The sequence below is a fragment of the Cyclopterus lumpus genome, chromosome 18, assembly GCF_009769545.1.
Source record: "Cyclopterus lumpus isolate fCycLum1 chromosome 18, fCycLum1.pri, whole genome shotgun sequence".
Taxonomy (NCBI): Eukaryota; Metazoa; Chordata; class Actinopteri; order Perciformes; family Cyclopteridae; genus Cyclopterus; species Cyclopterus lumpus.
The window spans coordinates 9,268,933-9,285,262 of record NC_046983.1 but is presented as its reverse complement, the minus strand read 5'-3'; the positions used below and the strand labels follow the sequence as shown (position 1 = coordinate 9,285,262).

Here is a 16,330-nt window from a genome sequence, read left to right as displayed (position 1 = left end):
CCTGGTCTATTATTACCTTTGCTGTAATGACAACCCACACAAGCCGGTGCCAAAGAGCTTCACTTGGGAACAGGTCCAAGGCCCTATGTTGCACCTCGCTAACAGCATTGTTGTGATTGAAATCTGAAAACAGAGTACTGTACGTCATTTCCCTTGGTTCTGTACTGGCATGCTCTCCCGTCTTCTGGTCTTTATTCTTCGGCATTCTAGAGCCACTCGCAAAATGTGGCTCAAGTACACAATTATCTTGAAGAAAGTCACTTGTTGTTGCAGTGCCATGGGCCTTAAACAATATGCCACCAGCAGACGACTTGGTGGTTGTCAAGAAAAGCAAAGGTAGCACAAGCCAAAACCAAAATAGTAGTTATTATCTAAAAGTAAAAGGCGTGTCACCATACTTGTTATTCTCCTATCTCTGCAAAAAAATCACCCTATGCATCCACCACTAATTGCTAATTCAAATGTACAGTATATGAGAGCATGTTTTGACATGTAACCCCAGTATCTCCAGCTCCAGTATCCCCATGGTGCAAGTGTAAGCAGCCATTGTAAAATGGGAAGTAATCAAGTCTCATCTCTGTGCATGGGAGAATATTTAGCACCTCAATAAACACTAGTCTGAAAGACAACAGCATGCAGCAGCAACTATGATTGACTTGTCTAATCCAATTACATTAAGAAACCGTTGTTCATTAAAGATGTACATTAAGCTCCAATTTGAAGACTATTTTCTGATTAGCAGACGGCAACAAACAGACTAATTGTTGTGTCTGGTGATTTGTGCTGCATAACACGATTCATGCACTGTCGATCAAGCTCCTCTCCTGGATGGAGGGATGCACTGCTGCTGTCAATCGCTACAACCCCAACATGAAAATGGAATGTCGGCAAACCTTCATATAGTCTGCACAGAGAGCATATCAGTACATTGAGCTCGCTTAGATTTGTTTATCCATAGTTGTATTTAACAGCCCTGACATATAGCAAAATTGATTTCCTTCACAGCCTTGCATTTGTTTAAACATACAACGGCGATGACTCTGTAATCCCATTTTAATTAGGAAGATGTAGCGAGCACGCTAAGCTCATGCGCTCTATTCCCCGCAGCGATGCCACACTGGCAAGGAATCAATCACCAAGGCACCGGTTGCCAGGGCAACGAACGCCGGGCTTCTGCACTACTGTCTAAGTGGTAAATGATTGCGGCTGTAACTCATTGGCGGATGGGAGGAGTTTTTTTTATTTTTTATCTCTCTGTTTCTATCACTCTCCTTCCCTTTCTCTCATCTTGTCGCATATCCATAGAGTTAATTAAAAGCAGAACACGTGAAATAAATCTAAATCTGAGTATAAATGAAACATACAGAACAAATTGAATTCCGACATCAAGGGGTTTGAGGTTGGCTGGATAGGCGGGGGGGTACCAGAAAGCCAATAGTAGTAATAAATGAATGTGCCGTGTGAAAGAAGTGTGAAATTGAGAAAAACATACACATGCCTGAAGAGGCTGGTTAATGGAGAAAGAGAGGGAGGGGCCTCATGAAACAGGTGTTTGCACATTTCAGATTGAAAACCTCCTTGAGCCACAATCGACTGTTAATCGTTAATGTGCCATATTCTTGTCTCACCTACACAGCTCGTGCACTTTCTTTCAACGCTGGAGCCATCATGGCCGGACAGCGATCAGATACCGTGTTGCATCAATGTGACTATTAATCTAGAATTGCAAAGAGGACAGTTTGATGAAATGTGAAACTGTATTTGTTAAAATAAATTCTAAATCCCAAGCTGAGGAACCCTGAAAAGGGCAGGACATTTAAAAGATGTGCACGTCTCTACAGTCGGATGGTAATATATTTAAACTGCATCTCCCATGAATTAAACCCGCTTCAGAAAAGGAATAACTAACACTGCTGGCTTCATCCATCTCAGAAAGTGACAGCTTTTTGTCATTCAGACAAAAGCCATAGGCGACTTTTACATTAATGTTCCTTATGGCTTCATTCAGACATGACAGCACATTTACTAAATCTGAGTGAGTGAGATAAAAGAACAACAACATACAAAAATCTAAATTCGAGGCTGCAAAACATACAAAACAAGTCGGCACGAGGATTCACAAATATGAGTTTTCCTGAATGAAGTATGGCTTCACCGAGGCAAACAGAAAGGTGAGACGAGCAAACCATACGCCAACCAACCAGCCCAAGGGGTCCTTTAGCACCGCTCTCAGATGGCCCGCTCAGAAACCACACACATTGTCTGCGAAGATTTAATTCTGCCGGGCGTCTCCAGACATTGTTCTTGAAACACTGAGGAATGAGACTGCTGGGCAAAGTTGATGCAAGACAACTTTGCACAACACAGGATGTGTCGATTCAACATTTTGTAGACGCCCGTAGAACAGATTTTGCAATTCAAATGAATAAAAAAGGCAAAGACGGCCACTGCTGCACAACTGCTTGTTTTTTTTACTACCCAGAGTATCAACAAACCTACAGTACACTTCTCTCTGTCTCCTATAAACAAACTAATGCAACATTTGAGACAACATTTTTAGAAATGTCATTATTCGTTTCCTTTCCGCTAGAGAGATAAGTAATATGTATAGTTTCCATTTAAAAAGTATATTTTAAAAAGTTTTTTTTTTTTTTGTGTGCTATCTTTTTATATTTGATCATTTAAAAAAGGTGCAACATCTGAGATTGGGAGCATTTTGATCATTAACATGAGCGCTAATACAGAGAAAGTGCTGACTAAGCAAAACCGTTTTTTTAACAGCACAGACTTTAATCTCTGCTCAGGTCGACATTAACTCCTTAGAAATGGTGAACTTAACAGGCTTAAAGCTGGATCACCGAGCTTAGACAGCGGATATAATAGCTGAAGTACGGGGTTATTACTTCACATGATGGTCAACAGACATTAACAGTTACAATTAATCAACACCTCCAAAAGAATATCGAGCATTCCCCCGTGTCTTTATTCTGTCCTGTGAAAATAGCAGCATTGTTGCAGTATCTGAGATGTCTTTAGCCTAACTATGACTCCAACGTCTCTTTGTAAAATACAACACACATCGGCCCAAAAATGAAGTGGTGTGTACTCGAGCAAACTCAGGTTGTCCATCTGGCAGCAGGCAGCGCCCGTCTATCCACTGGGATCCTTCCTTCCTACTCTTCTGCCTCCCACCACTGTCTCTCCAATTAAAAGTTACACATCAGCCTCAAGTCTGAGCCAGACTTCCAGATGGTTGGAATGATAGAGCCAGCTTTTCTTTTGCATTCTCAGTGGAGAAATCAGTTACCTGTGTGTCTATTTTCCAAAAGTGCTGTGCAGTTGGCGGATGGTTTGGGAATTGAGTTCTGGTGCTTAGTTAAAACCCCAAACTCTGCTCTGTACTGACACGCAGCAGTCTGGGATCTACATGTTGTTCCTCGTTAGGTTGGATGAGATTGTTCGATGTTCACGAGTTGCACACAGCACCTCTAAAGAGACGCCTTGGTGACAATGTCAACTATTGCTGCGATTTGACAAGACTTCATTTAATTTGGACCACTACACGCCGTTAAGTAATCCATCAAACTACGAGGCAGACGAAAGAGTTAAGTAAAGGACTGAGCATTTAAGGAAATGCTGGCTTACATATCAAATATGTGCCTGATAAGCCGACATGAAAAGTGATTTTAAAGAGACACAGAGGCCTTCAAATCCTGAAAATCCATTAATGCAAGTGCATTTTAAACAAGCTCTGAGGCGCTGACATACATGAAGTCGTCAGTGACCAAAGACCACAGGAAAAGCACGTCAGCCTTTGTTTTTACCATCGCAGCACCTCGCGTATGTTAGCGCACGTGCTGAAATGCAGTTGACAGGTAAATCCCATGGCTGAGCATTTCTGCTGCTCCCACGCTTCCTCGTGAAAGTCTTTCTGCGTACGAACGACCGACATGTCTCTCGAGACCAGGAGGACTGCAGCTCTTGCAACATGTAGAAACCAACATAAACAACTGGGAATACTTTTCCACGCAAGCACCAGCAGCACAAAGGAGAGTGCGTTGTCTTCGTATGGTCCGCATCCCCTCAATTTATCCATAGCCAACACTGTAATATAAAATATAAAAAAGCATCAGCTCCAAATGTAGCCTGCAATTAACACCAATCTAATGTGGGAGACAACTTATGTTATTGATGTATCATTACAAGACTGGCAAACGCCTTTCTCCATCATGTGCTATGCTTAAATTCTTTAATTCTTCAGTTAAGTATGAGTTTTTGTTCCAATAAAATCTGACAGGCACATCTAATGATAAGCTTATATGGCAATAGCCCAGTTATTCAAAGGGACTCGAGCAGAATTTCAGTTTCTTGAACTGCCTTTCAGTCGACTAGTGCCAGAATAGATTGTAACAGAACTTGAAAGCATTGGATTGTCAAGCTGAATATCACCGCGCTAGAAACTCGTACAGTTTGACACAGATTGCGACCAAGACTTTATTAGCCCCTTCTCACGCAATGTGAAATGCAATAAACTTGAAAGATTGTTGCTATTGCACAGACTATAGGTGCCTTAATGCTATCGGTTTTCTGCTGTGCTGTTGCTAACTGAGTTTAAGACATCCAAGAGAAAGAAAACAGACACCTATCAAAAAGCACTGTAAAATCTCCAAGGGTCCATACAAATTTAGGTCAATTAGCAATTGACCATTGCTACCATTCTACAGTCAAATCAATACAAACCACCTGGCATTCACCACGGTCGCCCCTCAATGATCTCTGGCAGGAAATGTGTCTATCGGTGCCTCTTCCCTCAAGCTCATTACCTGCTGAATATGGGCTGAAGGTGAACTGTGTGGGTGAGCTTCAAGTATGCCCTTAATAAGTGCTAAAGTAGCATGGTGGGCATGGGAGGGGAGAATACTCTGATAATCGAGAGCATAATGGTCACTTACAGCATGTTTACCCTGTGTGTTAAATATAGTCAGGAACAACTTGAAGTCCAAGGTGAGCAGCATATCAGAGAACTGACTTTCACAATGTGCTCCGTGGGGGTTATGACTGAAAGGGGTAATTTCACTGAAGGTATTAAAATGAGAAATTCTTGCAGGATTCCAGTCTAGAAGTTTAGATGTTAATTCCAGAAGAAACTGTTCCTCGTGTTTCCACTTGCAACCTGCAGGGCTTGCTTTTACGAACCGCCTTCGCTGCTTCTGTCGTGCAGAGATTCCAGAACAATCACTGCAATTCAACTCCAGAGAAATTAGAAAATTGTGTTGTTATTATTAGTGTTTCCTTTTTCAGACTATGGCGCAGCATTGAAATATTTCTCTACTATTAGTGTCTGACACAGGAATTACCAAAGCTGGACGCAAGTTACAAAAAGAATTACAAAATGGCTTGGAAAAAAAGGATGTACTGAGCTGATCGGTCATAAGAAAGTCATTTTCACCATTGATCGCAACTTAAATTATGATTTGTGAGGAAAAAAACAACCTTGTGAGTTGTAAAAAACTATGTAACTGTGTATATACATGTGTATGGATGAATGCAAAACATATCTAAGTCTATGAAACAGGAACAGTTTTTCAACGACGCTATGTACAAATTATTACTAAAATAGGGGATATCTGTATTGAGAATACTTAAGTACATGCCAGTGTATTCCTCCAAAACACAAACCACAGAATATTGAAAATAACTGTGCGTCAATTAAACGTTGTATTAACAGTTACACTCTTACGTGGCATCTAAAGAGGTTTGAATAGATTCAGTACACTGAGCTAAAATGCTGACAGCTGGTACGAGAAAGAAAACTTGTGAACATGTCTATAAACCTCAGCTCCAAAAGGCCTCGGAAACACATCTCAATTGAATAATCAATGTAACAATGTTACAGGCGTATTAAGAAGTGACGTGCTGCACACCAGAAGCTCAAACCGCTTTCCAAGGGAAACATTTATTCTGGAATGAGCAGATGAGAGAGAAGGAAGCAAAGTGAGTGCACTTAGGTTTGTCACTGACGATTGCCGCGCAACAATAATCCAACATAATTAGTAAGCTAGCTAACTGAAGCTGAAGAACAGAGAGCTAAACAAGAAAAGCAATAGTGCCAATGTGTTTGTTTTTTATTATTATTATTATTTTTTTATCATCACCACAAACTGAGTGCCATGTAGTCCCATTATATATTGGCGAGAAAACAGACATCTCTCGGACGAATATCTTAAAAACTAGGCAACTCAGACCAAAACCAGATGTATTTTGATTTTGGGTTAGATCTAACTCTAGGTAAGATCAGTTATTGACATTTGGATCATATTTCAATACTTTGATTAGAAAATCGGATTCTGCTATAATGGTGCAAAGAGAGAAAAAAAAGTTGTGAAATACAATATCTACAAATATCAGCAGAGAAACATACAGACACAATGGGTTGGTTATTGTGAGCAAATCTTATATATATATCATACAAATATGTACAATTATACACAATTTTATACCGCAAGTAAACAACTGCTTTTAAATGACAGATATTTACAGTGCTTGTCTCCTAGGAAAGTCTTTGTTGTGCCAGCAAGCACTGAAGGTCAAAGCAAAGTCGTTTTTCTCTGTTGAGTTGGGAATTAACTTCTGCCTCCGAGCAATTCAACCTAGTAAGAGCCCTGCTATGCTGCTGACCTCTCAGGCAACATGTGTGTGGCAAATATAGCATTGTGGAGGGTGTATGACTGCAGCAGATTAGCATCACATTGTTGATATGACATACATTCACAGGAAAAATGAGAATGTCTTCCAGCCATGTTAGTTGCAGTATGAAGATAGTAAAGGAGAGGAACCTGGGTTATTTACAGGACAAACAAGAGTGCAAGAACTTGGAATTATTGCATATATAGAAAATCTAAGGGAATACATTAGTAAATGTGGTTCTTAGTTTCATAAGCAATAAGGGCCGTGTCTGTTTACAACTCAAAGTGCCGTTCCTACAGACTTTGCCTGCTAATGCACACAACAAGCCTTCGCAAGCCTGAGGAGATCAATTTTCTGAGCTCTGCTCTCTTTTGTGTGGCCTCAGAGAATCTGTTAGAAAGGATAATTGTATCTTCCATACACTCGCGCGAGCTGTAGGGACTCACCTGGAAAAATACATGCAACTCCGTGCAGCGAAATCAATACAGCAGCGCTAATTGGGCTCTCAGCAGTCAGGAAATGGCTGCGACTCGTACCCGTTTCCACAACCCAACGAAGATGAAGAGGGGGACAAAAAAGGCACAAGACCTCTTAGTTACCAGAGAAAAAAGGATTCCGATCAAATTCAAGTCTGTCCAACTAACATCTAACAATGGACGGTTGCACATGGAACACAACATTTCATTCACAGTATATAGAAGTCTTTTGAATCTTTTAACACGCTCTATTTTTGCTTCAGCATGTTGTATAATCAGATCTCCGGTTGTCTTCCTTTTCGGCAATACACTCCTCGCTGTCACAAGCCTAGCTGGAAAGCTCATGTACTCATTACATTTCTAGTGGACATAAAGGCAGAACTAAGTCTTGCTATTAGTGTTTTTAAAAGTACAGGTAAAATGATTTGTAACACACAAGGAGTCCCGTGGCCTTATTTGTACCGTGGGTTGCTTAAATGGTAAATCACCCCATTATCATATTTGTTTAGATCTTTCTTTGTGGGATATAAACCAGCTTCTCTACAAACCGCGTTTTCAATTAACAAAAGACACCAGACTTTTCAAATGATAAATAAGAGCAAGTAGCTGTACAAGCCCTAGGTATAATTCAGATTGTTACATATTTCGGTTGGTACCAAATAAGTATTTTAAAAAAAGAGCAGTAAACTAAATGATAAACTATAATTATCTGTACTGTGATGAAACGCATCAATGCTGTTGTTCATATTTGCACTTCTTTCTAAATATATACCAATCTAAATGGCTCAGAGTCGTCACACCATCCACTGTTTTAAATCTGAGCCTTGCCAGCCAGTGTCGACAGAGTCGACCAGTCGGGACGTCATGAGATAAAAAATAGAACGTTACCGCCCACTGAGACGCTCCTGTCTAACACATCCATGCACTCCCCCTCCTCAGCCCAATGCCAATTATTTGTTTTTTAGCATTTTCAAGTCATGCAGTGGGTGGAGTTTGGCTCAGACCTGGGGGTAAAGTTACACTTTACGTTCCATTATTGGTGTAGCGAGCTCTTTTCATGCCAACTATCAGAGTATTTTATCATTGCGGGCTACAGCATGTCGTATAATGGTATTTAATGAATCAAAAAGCTCCACATAATAGCTTTGTAAGTGTTTGTTTTTTTTACTGCATTTACATACGATAAGATGATGTTTTGCATATAACCCTTACACTCTTTACATCAGCAATCCAGCTTCACCAAAATAAATGAAAAGGTTTTTGAAGCCGTGAAACAACCAAAAAATTGTCCGACACCCTTCATTTTCTGATTCTAAGGAAAACCAGAGATTTAGTTGCTGGTGCTTAATGCGTGCACTGTATGTTGACGTCTATGATTGGGATTGTCTTTCTCTCTCCCTCCCTCTCCCTCTCAGACTCTGAATCAGCAGGTCCCTTTGGTAAACAAGGCAGAGTGATTGTTGGATTTGCATATTCCTGAATAAATCATATTGCATTTATGAGATAAGCAGTGCTCTACTGTTTGGTAGCTTTTCCATCCTGTTTTTCATCCTCCTCTCTTCTTTCTACAACATTCATGCATGCTGCCACAAATTAACCCTGATCATGAGGGACCGTGAGAGTGAGAAAATGCTGCTCAAAATTCATGTTTTTGGTGGTACGAGAAACCATGCCGTCGGCCCCTGGTGGGGCCCCGACTACCAACGACGTGGACAGTTAATCAGGCCTGATAATGATGCATGCCTATCTCCTACACCAAGGACGGCAGCTATGCTCAATGGTGGGAAGGGGAGTAGAAATCCTAGGAGGAGAGGAGGTGGAGATCAAAGAGACTGAAGCTACAGAGAACCAAGAGAGTTCAAGAGATAAGTGGTGGAGGTGGAGAGGAGAAGAGAGGAAGAGGACTCCCAACGATGAGTCGACGAAGGAGTCTCCTCTAGTGAATGAGGGGATCTAATGTGGGTGCAAATTACTATTTTGTGTGTACATGAGCCCATATGGACATGTGTGCATATTCACATCCCTGTCTCTAATGGGGCTGGGGGACGTGGTTGTTAATATGAACACACCCACGGACTGCAGCCCCTGTTTAATTACAGCCTCGGTACGCTAAGGAAGCCACTAGGAGAAAGAGATTCCTCCATTAAAGCCGCAAGTAGGCCTGAGTCTTCTCCCCCATCAATTCAGCTGACGACTGCTTTTTTTTCTTCTTCGCTGTCCCCCTTATTCTCCCCAAGCTTCCTTCGGAGAATTGGGATCGTGGTATTTTGGCTGTGAAAAGGAAACCATCGGACGGCAGGGGCATGAATATTCCAAATGACTAATGTTGCACATGCTTATTTTTGACATATCTGGCTTCCGCAGGGAAATAAAACACTTCTAATGCAGGGGGACCATCTGTTATCTGTTGCTGGTGTTTCAGAGCAGGCGGGCTCCGTGTGCACGTGCACACACACACACACACACACACACACACGGGCAGAGAGATCGACACATTTTCACACAGCAAGAGGCGTACATAGACAGCGAGACACATGCGCACACACATGTACCAACAGCAGGATCCGTTGGGAGCATGCTCAACAGACAGGCTCTAAACTCCTAGAATATTGTTTTTAATTCGGTGTGTTTGTCAAATGTGCTGTAAATCTCAAGCTGTAAGGTGACGGGGAACGCACACTTTTTATGCTCGCCATAAATACCTGGGCCTGTCTCCTCGCAGCAGCTGGAGCGGGATAATATGCTTGTGGTGTGAAGGGGGAATAAACTAGCTGCATCACCTTGAAACCAAAACATGAGACACACACATCTACACTAAGTGCATTATCACTTACATTTGTTTGGAACTATGGCCAAAGGAATAGAAAGCCCTCTCATGCATGGGTAATCTGTTTGTTATTCTCAGACAATAGCCGAGCTTCCAGGTACGCCGCAATACTTCTATTTCAACGGAATATTTTTGAAAATGTTTGATGGCTACGTTTGTTGTGTAGAATTCCCTTTTGCCCGCACATGTCAACACCACAAATGTTGTGATGCCATGTTAAAAAGATTCTAGCAATATCAAATGTCCCAAAAGTGATGCAGAAATGGTCTGTGACTCTTATATACAGTATTTAGAAAAACCTCCAATCCCAAATATGTTATGTTAATACAAACACATTTTCGATCAACTATAATCAAGTGATTATTAAACAGTTAAAACCACTATTTAGGATTTGTCCATTTCTGGCGTGGGCACCTCCCAATAAAATAAAATCACTATATTTGCACCTAGCCAATCCGTATGTCACAAACTATTAATATGTGCGACGGGACTATACTCTCCCAGCCTCACTTGAGGAAAGTGCTGCAAATTATTAAAACGCAGAAGCTCCAGTCGATCCACTGTGGGTACTTTGATACAATCTTATGCAACCGGCATGAGGCAAAATAGCGCCACACAACCCGCTGAGCTCCCGTGTTTAAGGGCATAAGTAAACTTTTGCCGACGATACAAATCTGTGACGCAACGGAAAAGATTCATCAAATTCTGTACAGGAACAGGACCACATACAGCGGGGGTTCACATGAGCAGTGGGGGTTAAGTGGACACTGAGAAGGTTTAATAACTTACCTCTGTCAGCTGCCTTTAAGTGAGGATCTTCACCCACGCCTGGTGCCCCATGTGCGTCTTTGATCTACATGCACGTAATGGAAGCAGAGAAAACAAGGTCAACGCTCTCTACACTTGTTAGACCTTGGGTATCGCCCTGCATTAATGTATAAAGCGACAATGACAGCATGGGAGAAAAGTGATTTTAAAAGCTCATCAACTTAAGTCCACGACTCTAATACGCAACCCCCAGCAGACATTGAAGACACTGTGCGCTTGATGTTGCAAAACACAAGGTTGCTTTTTGTGCTCTAGGAGGCTCCCAGGAGCCGCTGACAGACAGTTTGATGATGAAAGACAACATGCCTGGATGCTAGCGTTCTGTTTTAGGTCACGGGGGAAAAACAGGCAGAGCCAAAACAATTTGAGGTATTTAATTTTCTTTTTGAGATACCGCATTCATTTAGGAAGATCCAAGTCATATTGCAGATCCTCACCTCGTGGAAGGTTTGAGGGAGATAATCACTAAATCCTTGATAGAGTAAATATTGTTGATTGCTAAGCTGTGGCTGTAAAATATTGATGTACCGCATATCAAAATATTGACTTGTATAGCGAGCTGGGGAATCTACCTGAGGTAAGAAAAATGTGTGCTTTTACAGATGTGCTATATTCTGTTGTTGACGCTTGTAGGCATTATGAAATCTAAAAGAAAAAGAAAAAATATTGTGCAGAGCATCTTTTCAGAGTGTTCATGATGCTGAGGAGGACTAAACTGACAAGATTCCCACATATGGGGCAGAGGAAAATATGGGTCTGATTTGATGACTTGTCGCTTGCTGTCGTTTTTCCCTTCACTGGAAACCAGACTGTAAACTCAAATGTGAAAGTGAGAGGCGTTGCCAAATGCAATGTGACTCACCACCTCTGGAGGAGAACAAAACCCCGCTTAAGATCACTGTGACATCACACGCAGTATTTGAGGTTAAGAATATTTTTTGACAGATTGAATACAAATGTGAAAATTGCCACGTCAAGAAAAAAAAACTTGGAAACATGGCAACGATAATAATCCACCGCTGTTATTCCCATGAAGCTTTGTCAGCTCAGGTTTGACATCTGGAGGGGAATTTATATTGATGCTAAAATTGGTTATGTGAAAATAAGCACGATGAACGATAAAAGCTATATAACTGTGTTCAATCGTAGTGTAAAAGCAACACATCATGGTTTTAACGGAGGTTATGTGCCATTTATTTGCAGACTCCGCGGCTCCCAGCGGGGAAACGAGTGTGCCAAATTACAAATGAATGCACAATAATAATAAAAAAAATAAAAAGTTTGTGAAAAAAAAATGTACCCTCCTCTTACGAAGTGACATCTCTTTTCTACAAGAAAGAGATGAGGCTGGCAGCTCTGTAACGTAATAATTATTCGCAGGGCTAGCGGCTAGCTGGCCCGCTAACCGCTAACCAGCCGGCCCGGGACAGGCGCTCGTATTCTTACCATCGGCACAACTATCAGCAAACCGTGGCTCTTAAATTCACCTCCTTAAGGATCCTCTCACTGTGGTTTCATGAAGCAATTTCCTGGAAAGTCCTAGTGGAATCGGGCCTTTATGCATGCTTGCTTACATATGAAATACTAATACATTATGTATGTGGAATTACATACATTACTATCCACCGCTTCTGGACATGGACACACAACCAACAACATTTATGAATCATTGAAGAATGTTCACTTTTTGATGTGGAATAAGCTTTTGCTCACCTAGCCACAATGGGCTCAATGAGATGCACATATTGTTGAGCTGTGAGGCAGAAATAATGGAGGCCTCCCATTCTACCTATCTTTTCATGTCCACATCATTCTCCAGCTCTTGTTTGTGTCTGAGAAGGAGACATCGGCAGAGAAAAGCCTTCAAGCAGCGACATGTGCCGCTCCAAGAAGAAGAAAAAAGAAAGAAAAAAAAGAGAGAAAGAAAAAAAAAATCAGCCAGCACATGAAAACTGAGGCTCTTGAAAACTGTCTGCCTTTGAAGGATCTTTATTCTCCGTTCACCAGCTGCGGGAGATGCATGTAACGACTTAGACATACAATGGGTGCACCGCGGGTATTTGTCCACCGAGAGCCGGGCCCTGGTAAATGAAAAGAGGGGCACACATACCCAGGAAGCGCCTAATTAATTGACAAGCAGATATTTCTGAGTTTATAATCATCAAACAGACTTCATTTTGTTCCCCCACCACCATCCTCGCCAACCCATCTTCCCAGGCGACTTACTTAAGAGACTTATCTTTTAAATACAGCCCTAATCAAAATAAATGACTAAAAGCTCTAAGGGAGTTGAAGGCTATACACATTTACATCAGAGGAACTGATGCAATTTAAATAGCCGCCTGTGCAGCAACTTAAGGTTGAATCACAGAGAATCCTAACTTGTGTAATACTTTCAGCGTTTTTGTGTTGTGTTGTTGCTCAGTTTGGCAGACCTAAATTCATGACAGCCAAGTCGGAGAGACACGGCCTCCTCCTATGTGTGTGTTGCTATGTTCAATTCCCTCAGCAGAATGCTCAGTTGGTGAGTGTGTCACCAGAGTGTGTCACAGATATTACAGAATATCTTCAATATTTAATGCGTGGCATGCTTTATGTCTCTGAAAGCACTTAAGATGTGTGTGAAGTGCTTTTAAGTCTGCATGTGTGCTACACATGACTTTGGAAAGGACCGCCAAAGTCTATCTTGGTGTACGGCAGGTTGTGAATGGGGAACATGTTTGAGTTATTAATAGGGTCTTTCATTATTGTTACTATTGTTTATATTCCTCTCTTTTATAAAATGGGGCGGGGGGGAAGTGACGTGAAAAAAGACCATAGAGCACGCAGACAGGATGATTAGTGGCTCAATTATATGTATGTGTGTATGTATGTATACACTTACACACACACACACACACATACATATATATATATACTTCCCCCCTGCCCCATTTTCTAAAAGAGAGAACTCAAACATGTTCCCCATTCACAACCTGCCGTAAGTCATGTGTAGCACACAGACGCACACATGCAGACTTAAAAGCACTTCACACACATCATAAGTGCTTTCAAAGAGACATGAAGCATGCCACGCATTAAATATATCCACCTGTTGATATTATTTTTGGCCTTAACTGGGGATTCATTTAACATCGGAATATCAAAGTTGAATTAAGAAACTTTGGCACTAATGGGACTATAATGGGGTATAATTTGTGAATGTTAAGTGTGTTTATTGTGTTGGAGTATAGGTGGTAGCCTCGCGGCTTTCATTCGCTGTATGCCGTCCAGATGAATTTCATTTGATTTACAATAATACATAGTGCTACATGCAACAAACAGTGTGCCTTTCGTTGTTGTTGTTTTTTACTGACAGTGGGAATAAGGGAGAGCCTGTCAGTGTAATCTGGTAGCTTTCAAACGTATTAGAGGGTCATATTTTAGTGTCTGTCCTCAACAGGGTATCAGATCTGCCGGTTTCCTTAGATGTCGCAAATGTACTGTTCCCCTTAGGTATTTTTCGTAAGGTGAATTGTTACAAATTTCCACATCCTTCCTGCTCCTCTTCCTGCTGTAGCAGTGACAGATTTTAACAGCCATCATCTTAAAGGCTTGGTTATCGCCGGGCAGGCGTATGGATCGTTATATCAAGAATCCATATCTCTCTCCATTTGCTTTAAAACTGAAACAGCAATTAAGCACTCAGGTTTCAGCCGTGCTGAAGTCAAAAAGTCAGGCTTTACGTGGAGACTGCAGTGTTCGCGGCACGACCGGTATCTCTGCAGAGGAACAGAGTTTAATGGTAAATGTGACAGCAGCACAATGTTGGCAGAGTCTCCTCTGCCTCGGGACACAGTTGCTAATGCAAACTGAACTCCACTGTGACATTTGTGGGAGCCTCTGCAGAGCTCAACGTTTGGACGGGAGCGCAGCAGAGTGGAGGGTCCATGTGGACCCTGCGTAGACCTTTTGAAGAGTTCCACACCGACATCAGGTTTTTATATCTCGTCGGTGAGACGGGTTGTTGATCTGTGCCTTTCAAAGCAATCCTGTGTGACCAGTCCAAGGAGGAGTCATGAGCATTTTCTATCCTGCCAACAAAGTCACTTGGTGAAGGTTAGAGAAAGACCACCTTCAAAAGCATCTGAATTGACAGTAGGAGTGGGAATGCACAACATGGTCCCAGGGCAGGTCAACCTTCCACCTTGACCCCCTCTCTAATGTCCAGTTAGACCCCACAAGTGGCAGAGCTTCTTCGTGATGTTCAAACTACTCGTGAGTCAGCTTCCTCAATGCTGGACTCTCGGATTTTCTCTGTTGGTGAATATTTGCGTGTCATGCGTCATCAAAAGTTGAACTCTTCATGAAACCGCCGCACAGATCTACTTCAGCTCAACAAGTGATACACGGCTCAAAAGCAATTTTATTGAAATAAACCGATTTTGGTTAGAAATACTGCGTTTTAGTCCCAAATGGCAAAGAAGCTTGAAGCGAAACAAATCATGCAACGCTTCTCGCTGGGGATATGTTGACGCTCGCCAGATGGTGAGTAGCTTCCTTGTTAGGCAAACACTACAGAGTTTCGAGGAGAACAATGCTTTTTTTTTTTTGCATAAGAAAAAAACATTTTAACTTCCGATCCCTCCCTCTGGTCACGCCACTGGTCAGTCGTGCATCAGCGCTTTGAAAGTCCTTACACATACCAAACTAAAACAAAAGGGACTGAAAATGATTTTCAACAATGCAACCGTACGTCAGCCTGATAGGTTAGCTATTTGTTTACATTATGACTACAAGACTACCCTTTGACAGATTGCCATAAGTCTGAGAAAGTCAGCAATGTTAAATCCTTTCTAAGGGAGCTACTTGGTGTACAGGTCTATCCGTTTTAATTCAGTTTGAACAACATCCAATGCTGACACCATGAACACACCATGAAACCAATAAAAAAAAGCATCACATTCAAGATCAATCTTTCAGGTCACACTTTTTGGTTCGTCAGTGATGCACAAAATAGTTTGAGAGCACTTTGTAATAACCGGGTAACATCGACGAATTGACTAACTTTCGCATGGCATATATTCTAATACAATAGCTCAATAGAAAATAAAAAAGGGCACTCAAAAATATAAGAACAAGTAATAACAAATATTAAGAGGCCAGCTGACCACGGTAAGAAGAGCTACAGCTGTCAAAGCACATGGGCAACTTTAATGATTTAGCCACTACATGAAGGCATTTTCATACTTCTTTCCCTGGTGTTACTTGTTCTTATATTTTGGAGTGCCAGCTCTGCCTTCCTGTTAACTGACACTGTGTTCCATTCCATTTAAGTTGGCCATGTTTGAGGATCTGATGCTGGCGGCATTTAAGTGTAGATCAAGACAGCACACACAGTGTGTGGTGGTGTATGCGTGCATATGCGTGTCTGAGGGACCGGCGTGCGTGTGTGTGTGTGTGTGTGTGTGTGCTCTGTAAGAGGTAAAATAATGACAGGCGAGGACGATGGCTGGTGACGCAGTGACGAGAA

At 41.7% G+C, this 16,330-nt stretch overlaps 1 protein-coding gene across 1 annotated transcript in view; it reads right to left on the bottom strand.

Annotated features, from left to right (window-relative positions):
• LOC117747775 (glucosidase 2 subunit beta-like) overlaps positions 1–16,330 on the bottom strand; it is a 101,133-nt gene that overhangs the window by 44,934 nt on the left and 39,869 nt on the right. The window contains exon 10 of the mRNA XM_034557223.1: positions 10,780–10,843. Coding sequence (XP_034413114.1) covers positions 10,780–10,843 — 64 coding nt within the window. The remainder of the gene's footprint in view (positions 1–10,779; positions 10,844–16,330) is intronic.